Consider the following 17,588-nt stretch of genomic DNA (forward strand, 5'->3'; position numbering starts at 1 on the left):
TGCTCTGAGAATAAATAAGATAACGTCTGCAAGTCTGTGCACTGTGAGCTCGAGAAGTACACAGCTTTAATAAGGGCTAAATTTTGTGTCACCTTGTTTGAATTAATTGCAAAGCTGAGACTGTTTACGTGGGCTTTTCTTCAGGGTCAAGAATACAAACAGGTCCTGGAAAAACACCAGGTCTGAATTCTGTTTCACTTGCAGAACCTTAAGCTTGAAGACCAAGAAACCTTGAGATTGATATGTCATTCTAAATCCTCTAGTCACGGTATGAAGTCACACTACTCAGAGGATTTTAAACTCTCCCACCTGTTGAAATTTTTACTATTTTACCTTTGCTACTGTGGCAGACGCTCGGTGCCATGGCGCAGGATAATAATCCCCCATCTGAGCCCCTGCTTTATTTCACCAAGCCCATGGAAGTTTCTTGCAATTGTTAGTGAAGATCAACATTAGTGCTCTGCACGTATGAAGAAGGGAGCTTTCCACAACAAATTGCAGACTTCGCTAGCTACCCTGCAGGCCTATCCATTTCTTACCGCCATTCAGAGGTGACCCTCAAGAAGAAAGGAGCAGACGTAGTGCTTTCCCAGAGGTAAGTTCCAGTGGTGTGGTGGTCGGAGGGAGCGACCCCTCTGATTAGGGCAGCAGCAATGTTTTCATTCAGGAAACATTGGGAGCAGATGTGGGACCCTGCAGCAGACAGCAGGACCATGTCATAAGGCACTGTCTGTGCACTGCCATGGCTGGGCCTCCCCAGGACACCAAGCTTTTCCCACAGCAGCTACTCCTCAGGTCCAGGGTCAGGGAAGCTGACAGATTCCCAATCAGGGACCTTAACCAGGGACTTTTCTAGAGCCTCTCAATGGAGATCAAGAAAAGATCTCTAAATATGACTAAGCTCAATAAGATCTTTGCAATTTGGTAGAAGGGTGACAGATATGAACATTGAAATCCACTTTGAATGGGGCTTAAAAGATAGCATAATCTTCTACAAGTTCAAACCATAGTGGGATTCAGTGGAAATTAATGAATTGTCATTATACTGACTTCAGTTGGAGAATATTGACGATTTTACCAGAGCTATTTGGGCTAATGGTATTGTATTTGTTTCCTATTGCTACTGTAACAAATTACCACATATTTGTGGCCTGAAACTAGTTTGTACGGTTCTGGAGATCAGAAGTTCAAAATTAGTCTCACTGGGCTAACGTCAAGGTGTCAGTAGGGCTGGTTCCTTCCGGAGGCTCTAGGGAAGAATCTGTTCCCTTTTTCAGCTTCTAGAAGCTGCCTGCATTCCCTGGCTTGTGGCCCCTCTCTGTCTTCAAAGCCAGCAGCATAGCACCTTCAAGTGTCTCTTTCTCATCACATTTTCTTCATTCTAACTGACCCTCCTGACTCTCAAGGATCCCTTGTGATGACACTGGGCCCAGCTGGATAATCTCCCCATTACGATATCCTTAATCACATCTGCAAAATCCCTTTTACCATGTAAGGTAAATCCTCGAGTTTTGAGGATTAGGATGTGGACATCTTTGGGGACCATTTTATCTACCAATGGTATGAAGTCACACGACATTTTTCCGCCCAATTGTCTTGAGAATGGAAATGTGATCCAGTCCAGACTATACTAGTGATTCTGGAGCAGAGATCAGCAAGCTGCTTATATGAAAGGCCAGATAGTAAATATTTTAGGCTTCGCAGGCCATTCAGTCTGTCACAACTCTGCCATTATAACACAAAAGCAGGCATAGATAATACAGAAACAAGTGAGCATGTCTGTATTCTAAAAAAACTTTATTTACAAAACAGCAGGCTAGATTTGGCCTTTGAGTTTATGCCTACTCCAGGTCCAACTAAAACAAAAGGATTCTGGTCGACCATTAACAATGAAGTCAATTATGCAGAAAAATTAAACCTCTTGATGAAGGAAAATGAAAAGCTAGCCAAAGTATAATTGCTTTACAGAGTTAAACTAATAAGTATATCAGCCAGGCAGATAATTATGAGACTAGGAGGTGTCTTTATGATGCCAAATGCAAATCCTGACAAAGGAGCCAGCAGGCAAAGGCGTTAGCACCAAGCAAGGGGAGAGACATCTCTATCCAGAGATATAACCTGTGGGCAGCTCAACAATTGCTACAGGAACAAGTGGCTATGGCTTAAACAGCAGATAAATGTCTCAAAGAATGCTGCTCCAAAAAAAGCTCATCATTCACAGTGGAAGCTTGGGGACAGGACAAAAAGATCTGAAATCAGTGATAGTGGTTATCAGGCAGAATAGCCAAATGGCTGTCATGGCAAGGGCTGAGGTGACTGTCCGAGAGATTACCAGTATGGCAACTAAGGCCTTGATCGTTACAGTTGAAGAAAGGAGTTCCGTATTAGTCCATTTTTTCAAACTCAGTAAGAACCAAACTAGTCTTAAGTAATTTTTCTTCCTGAAACTCTTATTTCTTTGTGCTTGTTTTACCTAAAAGAGATACCACCTACGTAAACTTTTCCCCTCTTTGTTCTACTTCTCCCTTAAGTAGTTGCTTTTTATACTGTAACAGCTAAATTCTACAGCATAACCAATTACTTGCATATGAAGTGAAAAGGAATACTATGAAATTGGAGTGCTTCTTACAGTTAATTTTTTTATGCATTTTTATAATCTTTTACTTGATATCTTCAAACAATATGAAGCTTTTTAAACAGTTTAGTGTCTAACCTATTTAGAAGACTAAATCCATGCTTACAGTTGAATATGGTATTTGCTAACTAAATCTAAGTTGCAGAAGTTTAGACATTTAAATGTCAATGTTTGTATAATATTGTTTGATAATTTTTAAATAAAGTCATAGCCAATGTGCATTTATGATTAAATATATTCTCATCCTAGTACCTCAGTGGAACAAGTTTCTTCAGAGGGTGTTTTGAAAGGCGTTTATACAAATATTTGCATATTTGACCACTGGTAGCCATGGTGGATATATCTGAGAAAAACGATACAGGAAGCAGCAATACCTATGCCATCAGTACAGGTTAGATGTGATGAGAACCTGAAAGATGGCAAAAGTGATGGGGATAAAGAAAGAAAAGTGGAAGGGCCTCATGGCCGATGCGGTCTGGAAAAGGAAAAGTTAGGGGTGATGCCGAGGTTTTCATTTTGTAAGACTGAGTGGAAAACGATGTTACCACTTGAAATAGAAAGTACAAGGGGAAAAAAATCTCTCTTTTATTCTGATGAAGGGAGGAGAAGGGTATGTCAAATAAAGCAAGTCGAGTGTCAGAGGCCTAAAGGATATCCAGGCGATAACACCCACTGGCAGTTGAATATATGAATCTCTAAATTGGAGAAGAGGAAGGGACTAGAAATGAGAATCATGAGTAGAAGGTGAAACCACAAGAGTGCATGAAGTCACTTACGGAGAAAATACGGAGGAACATAGAGTGGGAGTCAAAAGCATAGGGACATCTTAATGCTTCAAGGACAGGTAAAAAAGGGGACCTCAGGTAGAGAAGTGGGAAAGAGCTAGAATGTTGTGAGTGGGTTATCTGGGGCCTGGGCCAACAAGATTTGAAGTAGTCGGAGTCATCACTGAAGTTTTGGGTCTGGGCTGGCTCCGGTTCCCACAACATTCACCGGGTGGCTTAATCATCACTATTGAGATATGGATGACCTTTCCCCTCTCTTCATCTGCATCATAGGAGTAGGTAGATCAAAAATCCTCATGATAGGAAAAGAAGAAATTGTTGGAGAAAATCAGGAAATTTGTTTCTGGTCCTGGTTCTGCCAGAAACACTCATGTTTTGACTTTGGATATCCTCTAACCTTTCTCGGATTGGTGCTCATCTGAAAAATAAGGGACTTGAACTGGATGGTCTCCAAGGGCTCTATCAGTTGGGTTAGTCAGGAGACAGAAACCATAGGTTATTTTAACAGGACAATGTAAAGAACTGCTAGGTAGGCACTGAAGAAAGAGCCAAGGGAAAAGAAGGTTCAGAGAGCAGCCACCGCAAGAAGCAACCAACCCCGTGAGGGCTGCGGGGGAGAAAGGGAAGAGGTTGGCATCGCTAAGGCGGAAACGTGGACTTCTGAGAAGGGGCGCTGCACAGCTGGTGCTGGCGTCTCTGAGCAGCACTATGTCACCGGTCCTGGGAATACTGGAAAAACTGCCAGCTGCAATCAGCACTGCTACTTGTATGAACTGCCACTGCAGAAAAACATGGTCAGAGTGATGCTGATGGGAACAGAGCAACTAGGAGGAAACACTTCCCTTCCTCATTCCAGCCTTGAGGTTATTTATCCCCTTCCATTAGGAAGTTTAAATCTCTGAGCATCTCACTCATCAAACAGCTAAAATGGTGAATAAATAAAAATCGTTTATTATTGCATCACCGAAATGGACGTAAGGAATACATCGAACCAAAAATAACGTGACACCAAAAACTCGGACAATTCCATTTAGGACAGCTCAGGTTCAATGCAGGCCTCAAAGAATGTTCACAGATAAAATGCTAAGGAGAGTGAGTAGCTTACAAGGAAATAGAGCACCACAGATAAAAAACAAAAACAAAAAAACAAAAACAGCAAACACCTCAAATCGAAACCTCAATAGTAACCAGAGGAATATAAATTAAAACCTCACTGAGGTACCAGTTCATACTCATCAGCTTGACAAAATGTTTTAAATTGGCATTGCCAGTTTGCTGTTACCTAGTATACGCATATGAACATGTGTATACTCCCCATTATAGCCTAAGAAAGTCTTGCATGTGTATCTCAGGAACTATATACCGGAATGTTTATAGCAGTATTGTTCATAATAGGAAAAAACAAAAACAGCCGTAGAAATAATCCTATTGCTGTCCAACATTTAAATGGTAAACTGGCGTACTCATACACGGCCATACTGCAGAGCAGTGAGAAGGAACAAACCTCACTGAGTGCATCAACATGGATGAGTCTCAAATGACATTGAACAAAAGTCATAGAAGAACACATGCAGTATGAGACAAGCCATTTACATAAGTTTTAAAAAGGTACACATTGTTTAAGGATATATATGAACTTGGTAAAACTAAAATGAAAAGCAAGGGGATAATTATCAAGAAATTCAGAATAGTGGTTATTTCTGGGGGTTGGTAAGCAAGGATGTAGGATTGAAGTGGGATCGTTAGGGGTTCTGCTGTAGCTGGTAATATTCCTTTTTTTTAACTTGGATGGAGGGTACATGGGTGTTCACTTATGATCTCTTAAAATGTACATTTACACACACTTCTCTATGTATGATATACATCCCAAAAATAAAATTAAGGAATGATCCTTATAGTCCTTCTCTAAGCCATGGGACCTGCTTTCACAACGTCGTGCTATTCGCATTTTCAATGCCAGCTTCTTTGGCCATGAAATAAAAGGGGCCAGGTTTTTTGAGCAGTTCTTCAGGGCTGCCGTACTCTACAATCTTCCCATGATCTAGAACCATTACCCTGAAATAAGAAAGAAGGAAATACAAGTCTTAGAAAGCAGCATCTCAGATTTTGGCACTTAAAAGAATAACCAGAACTAAGTTGTGGTGCATTCATTCATACAAGGCTACAGAGCAGCGAGAACAGATGAACCACGTCAACGCGGATGAATTCCATACGTAATGTCGATCGAAAGAATCAAGTAGTAGGAGAATAGATGCAGTATGAGTCCATTTACATGAGCTTTTTTTTTTTTTTTTTTTTAAAGATACACATTGTTTAAGGGAGCCTATCCTCTCCAAACAGTTTCTAAGATTACTGATGTTACTCCGTTTTGAATGTAATCTGTCAGAGCTGGAAGGAACAGGAAGCTGTTTCCAGGAGCAGCAGGCGAGACCCAGTTTGGTTGGGGAGGTCTGTGGTCAGTATCTGCCACTCAGGTCTGGAGCCTCCACCTCCCCATACTTGGTTATTGTTCCACACAGACTTCCACTTTACTATCGAGATAATTAGTTCCCTTAACCCTGTTGGCTTCCATTAGCTTGATATACGTATAATTTGGGGCAAATTACTTGAAATCTGTCAGCCTGTTTCTTCATCAGTAAAATGATGGGTAAACCCCATCTGCTGTAAGATATCACGTGGCTGATGTATTTAAGCTGCGTCTATCAAGCTCTGCTCCCGTCCCCGCCCCCACACTCACTTGTTGCTGTCCATGATGGTATGTAGCCTGTGAGCAATGGTGATAGTTGTGCAGTGGGAGAACTCCTTTTGGATGGTCATCTGGATAAGACGATCTGTCTCGAGATCCACTGCAGCAGTGGCCTCATCCATGATCAGAATCTTGGATTTCCGAAGCAGAGCCCTGGCCAGGCACAGTAGCTGCCTCTGCCCTATGCTGCAGCCAATGGAAGAGACCAAGCATTAGCCCTAAGGACCAAGAAATAACCTGGGATTGGATGTGGGGACAGTCCTCATGTTCTAGGTCAGACTTCGGAAAACCCGCACTCCTAAATTCTCCCAGAATGCCTTAGCCTCTCTCACTAGCTACTCACTGTTACCATGGACAATGTTTTCCAAACTTTCCCAATTAGAAGACCCACCACAGGCACTTAATTTAAATATTCAAGTTTATGGGCCCCACTCTGCTCAATCAGAATGGGAAGAGCCATGGAACATGTATTTTCTAATAAGCACCCCAGGCAATTTTTATGTTTAACAAGTTTGGAAAAGACTAGCTCAGGACTAGTGCTTTGCATTTGGCTGCAGTGATACCCTAATACACCAATGACACAAATACACAAATTCCAAAATGAGATGGATGCCCCAAGTTCATTTCAGCCGTATTTGACCTGACATCATTAATAGAGTGATGCCACACGAGAACACCCCAGTGGCATTTCTCAGTAGCGTTGGCAAATCTATTTATTATTTTAATTAGCCTAGTCTCAAGGCTAATTATTGGTTAGAGGCCTTCTGCCTTGATTAGAGACGTAGCTAACTAATGAACATGATGTCTTGGTGTGAGATGCAATGTATGTAGAACTCCAATATGCTTGTAAAATGCAAATTGCTTTAATTTGCTAAAAGCTGGTTGGTAATGCAGGCTGGACCTCTTACTTAAATAAAGAAGCTCTGGGCAATGATGTGGAGGAAACACTCCAGAATTCGCTAATTGCTCCTTCTTGCTGTGGCCATTAGGGAGCATATTAAACAGAAGGTGGCTAGACTAAAAGTTCTGTAATTCTCTGTAACAAAATTTCTGCAGGAGATGAGAAGTCACTCAAGATAAACTTCCAGATTTTCTCTGTGAGAGGCAACTGCAGAACTACTTCCTTAACTTGTAACAAACTCCTGCCTGGTTCAGCTGCGCTTCATACACCAGTTTGATGTGGAGGAAATACTCCAGTTCTGCTTAAACACCCGTTCGGCTCTTGGCTGGTTTTCTCTCCCACCTTCCCCTCCCCCTCCCTCGCCTTCTCCCTCTCCTCTCTTGCCCAAGCTGATTGAGCTCCAATCTCTGATCACTCACCAGAGAAAGTTAAGTTTCAACACCCCAAACCAGGTCTGAAATCGAGGCACTGTGTAATTCCATTTAAGTGTCTCCCAGCATGGACAGAGAAAGATAGTGTGATTTTTTTGTTGTTGTTCCTACAAACCGGAAGTGTCAAGCCCCGCACACCTGCATCCCATCACGTCCTGCCATCCTGCCAGGGCTTCCACATGGCCCCGCATGTCTGTAGCATTTACTACACAGCATTTATTCTCAAAAGGTCTGTCTTCATCACGCTGTAAATGCTGGGAGGTCAGGAGCTGTGTCTGTGTCATCTCCCTCTCTATCTCAGTGCCTGAATATAGTAGGTGCCCAATGCTTATTTGTTGACTGAATGTTTAATAGCATTTTTCATAGGTCTAAAGACCCATTAAGTCCTGCTAGTTCTTAGATTCGTTGCTGAGGGGAAACAAACTTGGTGGTCTTCTTTCTATACCAAGGCTTACAAGTGTTCCCTGGGGCTATACAACGAAGTCACCTGTGCCCCTGATTCAGCTGGTCTGGGGGGCCGCCTGGACACTGAAATTCTTTTTTAAGTTTTCCCGAGTGATTCTAGCATACAGCTTAGTTAAGAATCAACGCTCTAGATGGTGTTTCTCAAACCGTAATATACATAAAAATCACCTGGGAATCTTACTAAAATGTGGATTCAAGTCAAGAACCTGAGCTTCTGCATTTATAACAAACTCCCAGGGGAAGCCAGAGCTGCTGGTCCAGAGCTACTGAGCTTCCCTTCTTTTCTGAGTTTCACTTGCTAATGGTCCATGCCTTGCCTACCACTCTGAAGGTACCCAGGACTGGAGCAAGAACTACCTCTGAGCAGTGGGCTTTGGCTGAGGTCTGAACTTCAGTGTGTGGAAGGAAAAACCCAATTGTCATAGGGAAAATGCCAGGTCAACTTATAAGCCGACAGGTAAGCACATACTGAAGACCAGAAGTGTGAAGTCCACATACATAGAAAAGCTTTGGAAAGGTAAAAAGAACTGGGAAGCCAAGAGAGTCTCTGGGCTGGTTAAAGTTGTTCCAAGTGCCCATGGACTTCGGACACCACATCCCCATCACCTGAGACCAGTGCTGCTCAAACTGGGATTCCCATAGCAACACTCGGGATCCTTTAGAACTCCTACATCCAGCCTACACCTCATACCAATGAAATCAGACTCCCTAGGGTCAGACCAGGCATTGGGATTGTTTTCATCCTTATTGCAGTGAGCAGCTAAGTGAAAAACCTCCACCATGGCAGGATCTGTAAGCTTACTTTGTGTAATGATGTCTTATGAAGACATATGTTCTAACAAAGGTTTTCAAGAGCTCTGTTGTGTTCACATCTATTCTATCAGATCATCTTCACAATGGGTTCACAGGACACATTGGGAATTAGACCTGGAGAGTGAAAATTCTATGATGCCAGGTACCACCTAGCACAAGAAACAAAGGCTCCTCTCACTGCCTGTGGGGGAGGTGGGTTATGAAGCATTACCTAAGGTTGTCGCCAGCCTCTGTCACTTCATGAGACAACCCAAGTTGCAGGTTGGCCACAAAGGATTTGAGGTGAGCCAGCTCTAGGGCCTTCCATATCTCTTCGTCTGAGTAGTTGTTGAAAGGGTCCAGATTCATCCTCAGGCTTCCAGAGAACAGGATAGGATCCTGCAAGTCCAGGGACAAGGGGGTTACTGGGCTAATGACAGAGAAAGGACTAGCAGTACTTTGTGGTCAGGAGAAAGAGAGTAGGACTGGCCCGAGAGAGAAAGCTGGTTAGTGGTTAAGCTTTTGTAGTTTCCCCTCTGAAGGTTTAGAGTGGCTGCCAGCTGGGGGAGCTAAGCACAGGATTAAGAGGAGTCTTTGTTTTGGGGGATTTTGTTTGTTTGTTTTGTCTTGTTTTTCATTCTGAGATTTATTTATGGATTTCCAAATTTGTCTTAGCATCTCTTACTAGGGAAGAAGACTGTCCCAAACTCCCAAAAGAAAACTCATGGTGTGGATGTGGAGGGATCAAGGGTGGTATAGTCACAGGAGAAGAATTTATTATGCCTTTGAGGAAGCTGGAGAAATGGGTGCATCAAACTGAGCGAACCCCAGACAAACCAGAACCACCCGCAGAGACGTGGCAGCAGTGAGCAGAGGAGGAATGGTTCTAATGAAGCTCCAGGTACCACCAAGAAGCCTCCAGGGCAGTCCTTATTTGGTGGGGTCCAAAAAACCCTGTGGAAGCCTTTCTTGCTGATGCACTAAGCATTCGCCTTGTTGGCAGAAACCTGCAGCAAATTTCCTCCCCTATCTTTTAACCATGTCAAATGGGGGAATGTAAAGCTTAATGGTTTCAAGCTTCAGCAACCAAACTGCTAATGCTGGTTGCAAAGGTCTTGTGAACCGTGATGGGCTACAGAAATGCTAAATAATCATCTGCTCTATTTGACTTCCGTTGTGTTGCTGCCACCTGCTGGTTAAATACTGGCAGCCACACAAGTATATCCCCCAAAATGCAAAACTTTTTTTTGTGAGTTTGAAAACAATGTGTTGTAGGAAGCTAGCTTAGGCATCCTGGGTAGGCTGCAGAAATGAGACTGCTAATTGAATCTACGTCAAGAAGAAGATGCACATGTTTTTCTGCAGAACGAGCTGTCCCCTGCTGTGTGTGACAGAGTAAGTTCTAGAGCTCACCTGAGGGATGATGGTCAGTTTCTCTCGGAGGTCATGGAGCCCAATGGAAGCAATATCTACCCCATCAATGGTGATCTGGCCACCCGCAGCCTCTAGGATTCTGAAGAGGCAGTTTGTCAGGGATGACTTCCCAGCTCCTGTCCTGCCCACCACACCAATCTGTAAAAAATTCCTTTGCAGGTTAGTTCACCATGTGATTCTTGGTGAGCAAAAATTGAGCCTGGGGCAGTCATAATCACAGGTGGTAAGAGACAGGGATTGGCTGCTACATCTCTAAAATGTTAAACTGATTTTGTTTTTTTGGGAGGCGGGGGGAGGCAGATGTCAGAAAATGACTGCCTTCTCATCCCACCTCCTAAATTGTTGCTTGCTGAGAATGACAGCTACTGTTGGAAATGGACACATTAGCAGCTGTTATAATTATTATTGGAAATTATAGATTAAAAAAAAAAAATCTTTGTTTAGAAGTGTGGAGAGATGAAGGACCGGGCCTGCCGTCAACTGAGAAGCAGATCCTGTCATGGACCTCTGCAACCTTATCCTGACATTTTCTGGTCCTACATCAGACCCTAAGTCCTCGTAGAACAAGAACACTGTAGGAGGGTGCAGGACTTTGCAGACCAGAAGGAGAACTAAGCCCTTCTCTCTGCAGGGAGAATCTCCACACTAGTGTTCTCACCAGTTCCTTCCCCAGGCCAGGTGCTTCCTGACTTCTTCTCTAGAAGCCTTGGTTCTTACAGAAAATGAGCCTGAGGTCAGCCACTGGAGAAGCAATGCCTGCAGGGAGGCACGGAAGGGCTGAACAAAAAAGCCCTTCCAGCCCCAGTGAGTCTGTTTGATCCCATGTCGATATCCTGCCCTCTGATGGTGGTGGTGTGTCTCTATACCTTCTCTGGAGAGGAAGTGCCCTGACTCACTCCATCTGAATGATGAAGACCCAAAAAAAGTCCAGCTGCTCACTACCTCTGTCCAACAGTCCTCTGATCACAAGGACTTACATTCAGGACCTTCTTCAGTTCTACCTACCTTCTCCATGCTCCTGATGTCACAAGTGATCCCTTTCAGTACCAGATCCAGCTCTGGTCGGTACCGTACTTCGTAGTTTCTAAACTGGATCTCCCCTTTGCTGGGCCAACCTACTGGAGGTCTCTTATCAGTCACCCAGGGTGCCTGTCAAGGAGACAGGGAGAAGTGCTTTACGGAGAGTCGATTCGCTGAACAGTCCGCATGGGACTCACGTCGCAGAGCAGAAGGGTAGCAGTGTCCCAGCTACCTGTGGGCATCTGCACTGAATGGATTGAAATACACTGGGACTTTCAGAGGTTCCTACTTTATTCAATTAAAGAAACCCCATCCCACGAGGTTGTCCCGTGGATTTGCAGAATAGAGCCACCATTTAACCCAGTGTATTCCAAGGCCTGACCTCCCCCAAACTGTTTCCTATTCTAAGTTTCAAGAAGTTGGGCCCTTTGAGCTAGAGCGAGGGACTTTAGGATCACCTTTATATTCCCACATGTGTTCTCTAGACAAGGTGAAGATTTTCTCTCAAAGGAGTCATCTCTCTCTCTCTCTCTCCTTCTTTCTCCCTCCGTCTCTCCCTCTCCTTCTCCGCACCTCCTCCCTTGTCCCTGAGTTCTTCTAATTCCCCCTTACCTCATTTTCCACATTTATGTACTCATTTATTCGTTCAACAGCCACAATGTTGGTCTCAATTTCTGATGTCAACCTCACTAGCCAGCTCAGGCTTTGTGTGATCTACAGAAAAACCAGAAGATTAAAGATCATCCCAGGCTCATAAACCAATGCAACTAGTCAAACCACAAGGTCAATCCAGTGCCTACTTTGTACTTGGCACTATGCTGAACTCTACAAGAGAGCAAGGAAAGTGTAAGTGACAATCTTTACTAACTTGGGGGAGAAAAATGAGACCAGAGCATCGAATGCCTGGAGGACAGCCAAGTGCTCAACTGTGTCGTGATCACATGAAAAGCAACATGAGCTTGGGGTGGCTTGGGGCTAAGGCTGGGGTTGGAGAGGCTGGAAGTTGGTGGAGTGGGACCAGACATCTCCTGCCTTTAAGCCTACTGTTTCTTTGTGGAAAGGGTGGTGGGCGGCATTCTACAAATGGGGAAAGCATAAGAAAAGATACAAGGTAGGAAAAAGCCTTCCAAAAAGCTGCCTCTTCTCTCTGCTCTTAATTAACAGCTCAATTGAGAACTCAGCCCTTAAGGCGGACATCCACATAAACTCTTGTCCTCCTTTACCCCAATAAATTGCAGGGGCCTTCCTGCCATTACAAAGATGTATCTAACCACCAGGCAGAGGGTGGTCATGATCCTGGCTTGTCTAGAGTCCGGGACATCTGTGGATTACTCATACACAAGCTTTTTTCAAGCAAAGAGTCAAAACAGGGAGCTTTTGGCGAGCAAATGCTGCTTAGAGAGAAGGACAGCACAGGACTGTGGGGACTAAGAGTAACCACTGTGTGTAGTTTGAACCACGTGGAATTGTTGATATTTGGATGTTTTTGTTTGGGTTCAGTCTAATAGTTCTCTCTTTGCCCTATCTGCCCTGTCCAGGTTAATAAGCCTAAAAATGGAGCGATAAAAGGGCAGTGACATAAGGAACTGAGTGACTCTGGTGAACAACAGAGTTATTTTGGGTGCCCAACATGATCACCTTGGCCTTTATTAACTCTTACTGTAGACAGCACCGTATGGAGTGTGCTGGTGGCTATGCAAACCTCTAATATTTTAGTTTAAAAAGATACCATGAAAGATGGCCAAATGGCTTATTAAATGAGTATCATTTATGGAACATTTACTGTAGTGCCAGCCACTGTCTTAGGTGCTAAGAAGTAATGTTTAACATTTATTCCCTCGTCATGCTGGGAGTTTTATTGGACTCTATATTCTTTACTAGAATTAGCTCTAATTATTTGTGATCTAAGAAAAACAAACATAGGAGAAGTTATTTGTTCAAAAGACTTTATGGTTACTATTATATTATGGAAAAGAAACTAATTTATTCTTTGTTTGGACTAGAATCAAGCAGAGAGGCAGGGAACTATTAGATGGAATCATAATAAATTGGTTTCTTAACTTCCAAGGGCAACAAAATTTATATCTATTTTTCCTGACGACACTGGTACCTATTTAGAAAGGGTAAGGAGCATGTCCATGGATTACAGTTAGAGACAGAGCCAGGGTTTAAAGCTTAGTCTCCTCTAGTGCCTCGGATCTAGAAAAGAATCAAGAACATGGTATACTCTATGCTCAATTTAAGAATAAGTTCATTGATTTATCCAAATTCCCAACCATCAGACTCACACTGAGTGCATTGGACAGAACAAAGCCCACCGTGTCTCCACTTAGGTTATCTCTATAAATAACCATCATCAAGGAAGCAAAGAAGACAACCAGGTTCCCGACCAGGTCCAGACGAATTGCAAGCCACCTACAGGGCAACAGAACCAGAGAGAGAGGTGTCACTGAGAGTTATCCACTTCCTTACCTTACCCAGCAACCTACGTGTTTATAGAACATTCGCAGAGGGCTTGAGTTGGTAGGGTATTCTTAGCAGGTGTCTCAATTTGACTATACTATGTGTTCTTAAAGTGTTTTAAGTTGCATTTTAAAAATAAATTGCATTTTAGAGATATCAGAGGCATTTACTGAACTAAGGAAATCTATGGTTCGATGTCTCCCAAACTTGCCAAATCATAAGAATTATCTGGGGCGATTGTTTAAATACACAAATTCACACACACACACACACACACACACACACACACACACACACACACACAAAATATCTGGACTCTTTCTCGGGATTTTGACTCAGGGAGCTTAGACTAGGGTTCAGAAACCTGCATTTTTAACAAACGTGCCAAGAAATTTCTCTCTATTAGGCAAGGGGAAATAATGGCATAGAGAATCTATATGTAAAGTTAGAAAATAAACACCACAGCAAGGTTCAATGTATCTTGTCTGGTTTCATGATTTTAAAATGGTAGAGAAGAAGATGGAGGTGGAGGGAAGTTAGGTGCAAGCTGATCGCAGAGAGATGTGTTGTGGGTTTGTAGAGAACTGAATGAGATATGGATAGACATAGTTATAAACATAAATAAAATGTATTTAAATAAATTTGTACCAATAATTCTAGCATGTGCACAAATAAATATGATACATATTTACAATGGGGGATCCAATAGGTTAATGACTTATATGCCTGTTTCTTTCTTGCAAAGTACCTAAGAAATAAAATATCTTTACAATCAGATTTCTGACCTCTGCATGTTCCAAATAATACTGAGTATCATTAGTTTGCCCTTACTACCTCAAGATAATATGGAAGCTAGTTAAGAATTCCCACTTCCTCTATAAGACCTTTCTCCTTCAAGGATACACCACTTCTTGCCAGGGTCTGATGATGCTAGAGAAATGAAGAATGCTCACCCTTCTCAGGGATTCTCCTCACAGGATGTGAGCTTTCCATTTCTGTCACCATTGGCTTTACCTGAAAATTCCCAATTGTCCTCCCTCCAACCCCTGCTTTGTTTGCTAACCTACAAAGTGTTGTCCTGCCTACGGAGAATCTTATACCTACTGTCAGGGAAGCAAACAGAGAATGTCCAGTTCACCCAACCCTCATGCAGTACCTGTTACAAAATGCTCACAGATGTCATTTGACTTTCACCATAAGCCTGTGAGATAGGTTATGGTCTAGCCATTGTAAAAACAAAGAAAATGAGATTCTCCTTAGAGAGGTGATGGCAATTTACCTAGCTTGGTACATGGCAGAACAGGCACAGGGTTCCAGTTTCTGACTCCAAAGCATATGCTTTCTTCTCTCTACTTACATGGGTTTGGCCAGAGTGACTTTCACTTGCTGGCTATGCCTGTTCTCCCACAGCTAATGTCAAACATACAGAATCTCAAAGCACACTTTTGGATATATACCCAAGGAAGCCTCACCTGTTGGAGATAATCCAGGAAAAGACACATTTCTGATTATTGTCAATCAATACTTCACTGTGTTTTAGAAATCGCTGCTGGTGCTGAAAGGCGCGGATGACAGGCAAACCTGACACAGTCTCACTGAAGAAAGAGTAGACTGGGGATCTGGTGACAGAGTCCAGACGTCTCAGCTGGCGGGAAGTAGCCACATAAAATATCTGGACCCCAAAAGTAAAAAGTCAGTTAGTTACACAATCATGTCACATATGTCGTACCTCTTCCTTTGTGACCATGACCCAGTGTTCTTCACCTTGATGGACACAGCCTACATCTGAACAGGACAGAAGCCTCCAGTTTCACCTCTGGCTAAAGGAATGATGAGACAGGACCAGGGGAAGAGGATGGTGGGAAGGTCTGAAGTTGGTGGGGAATTGAGGAGGATGAAAATAAGAAAGATTGTTTCCGTGAGGTGAACAGTTCATCCCAAAGGTAATTGGTGGGACAAGAATCTCTTAACAGCTTCCCTCCCATTGGTTTTTATTATGGGCATGGAGTCCTTTCCACTTGCTCCAGTATTTCTGTGAGGCTTGGCTCTCAAACTACCTGTTCCTTCAAAAACACATTGCAATTGAGTCTAAGCCATCCAAAGACACCCCAGTGAAACTAGAACTTCTCCGAAGTAAAATGAGATCTAGCTACTACTGAGAGACACATCCAAGTAGAAAAGCCTAAGCTAACCAAGGAAACAGCCTTAGCATGACTTTTCTAGATGCAACCAATGAACTAACCATTGTGTGTGTGTGTGTGGCGGGGGGTGGGGGAGATGCTTACAGACCTTCAATACTTTGTCCAGAGCCATCCTCAAAGTAGTATCTAAACATAAATATGCCCTACTTAAGATTCTAGAGGGGCAGCAGTTAAGGTGAGATATGTTGTGAACTGTATACCAGTTGGCGCTGATACTTCATCTTTAGACAATGGCCTATGGGCTCCTTGGTATATTAATATATGACTAAATCACAAAGATGCTAGAGAGGAACAAGTGACTAGCAATAAACAAAAGAGATTCTCAGGAAGGAGTCTGAGAGTCTATAAACAGAGAGGAAAGGAGACCTAGCTCCTACCTGAACAAGCACATAAATGATGCTAAGAGGAATGATGATGACGACGAAGACTGGAGTGGCCAAACAGATCATGAGAAGGGTGCTGATTATCCCCAGGAAGTACAAAATCCAGCTGCGCAAGGACGCGGGAAGGGTGTCATCCATCGTGGAAACATCCTAGAAACACATAAGGAGAGATGGTATACTAATGAATTCCTACAACATTTTACATTTTCCTGATTCCAGCAGGAAATGTGTTCAATTCTGGGTCCTTAGTGATTCCTTCTTTTAATCATTTCATAATATTCATTTGCGATAGACTGTTCTGTTCACCTCCAAACCAATCTCATTTTTGTAATATTTTTATCTTCCTAAATCCCTCTAAAAATACAGCAGTCACCCTTCACCTTTTAAAAATAGATTTAGCATAGGTTTTTACTCTTTTCGGTGAAATTCCCATTTGTCAAATTTGTTAAACCATTTATAACCACTGTAAGCAAATATAACCACTGTAAACAAATATAGCCTTACAGGATAAATCCTTCTATAGCTGAGCCAATTCAATTATTCTAACTTTACACAGGTCTTAATTTTATTGAATAGCCAGAACAGAGCCTGGCATATAACATGCATTCAATAAACATTTGTTTGGAGACTCCAGTCAAGAGGCCCTATCACCCACCTTTGACATAACAACCATCCTCTACCTGGGAATTTGCTTCCTATGCTGAGCACAGGCTTCAAGGAGAGAGGGAAGTAAAGATAAAATGTGATCCCTGCATGGCCAGTGTTCTAACAGAGGAGCTCAGAGATGATGGTTAGGTCTTACTACCATATCACCTTCATGTCATGTTGAATAAATGAACAAATAGATGGATGGATGGATGGATGGATGGATGGATGGATGGATGGATGGATGGATGGATGGATGGTTGGATGGATGGATGAGGGATGGTTTAGTACACACAGGGAGACTGGCTTATATTTTGAATTTCCCTTGCCTATATTTCTTAGATTGTATTGATTCTGGGATTAGGAATATGTGCGTATCAAAGTGAGTATCTCTGGAGTATCCCAAACTGGGTAAGGGTTAACAGTTTTTCAAGAGAGCCCTGAAGAATGGATAACTCCTGAGTCTAAAGTGCTCTTCCCAATGTCACATCAGAATGCAAATAACAATATGTTCAAGGTTGGAAGAAAAAAAAATCCTCACCAGCTATCAGTTCTGTGTACATTACTTTTGACCCTTACCTGGTACAGATTCTCCATCTTTCTTTCCTTCACCCACTCCTTCATCTCCTCTTAAGGGCTCAGTCACCAGTTCTAGAGGACCCTAGATCAAACACTCCTTTATGAGCC

The 17,588-nt window shown here is 42.8% G+C and overlaps 1 protein-coding gene across 1 annotated transcript in view; it reads right to left on the reverse strand.

Moving 5' to 3' along the window:
• Window positions 1–1,398: 1,398 nt before the first annotated feature.
• Window positions 1,399–17,588, reverse strand: part of ABCC2 (ATP binding cassette subfamily C member 2) — a 56,494-nt gene continuing 40,304 nt past the window's right edge. The window contains exons 24-32 of the mRNA XM_006926007.2: window positions 16,251–16,406; window positions 15,145–15,344; window positions 13,498–13,624; window positions 11,822–11,923; window positions 11,195–11,338; window positions 10,169–10,327; window positions 8,988–9,154; window positions 6,158–6,352; window positions 1,399–5,475 (exon numbers count right to left, since the gene is read on the reverse strand). Coding sequence (XP_006926069.1) covers window positions 5,346–5,475; window positions 6,158–6,352; window positions 8,988–9,154; window positions 10,169–10,327; window positions 11,195–11,338; window positions 11,822–11,923; window positions 13,498–13,624; window positions 15,145–15,344; window positions 16,251–16,406 — 1,380 coding nt within the window. The 3' untranslated portion in view covers window positions 1,399–5,345. The remainder of the gene's footprint in view (window positions 5,476–6,157; window positions 6,353–8,987; window positions 9,155–10,168; window positions 10,328–11,194; window positions 11,339–11,821; window positions 11,924–13,497; window positions 13,625–15,144; window positions 15,345–16,250; window positions 16,407–17,588) is intronic.

The sequence above is a fragment of the Pteropus alecto genome, unplaced genomic scaffold, assembly GCF_000325575.1.
Source record: "Pteropus alecto unplaced genomic scaffold, ASM32557v1 scaffold88, whole genome shotgun sequence".
Classification (NCBI taxonomy): Eukaryota; Metazoa; Chordata; class Mammalia; order Chiroptera; family Pteropodidae; genus Pteropus; species Pteropus alecto.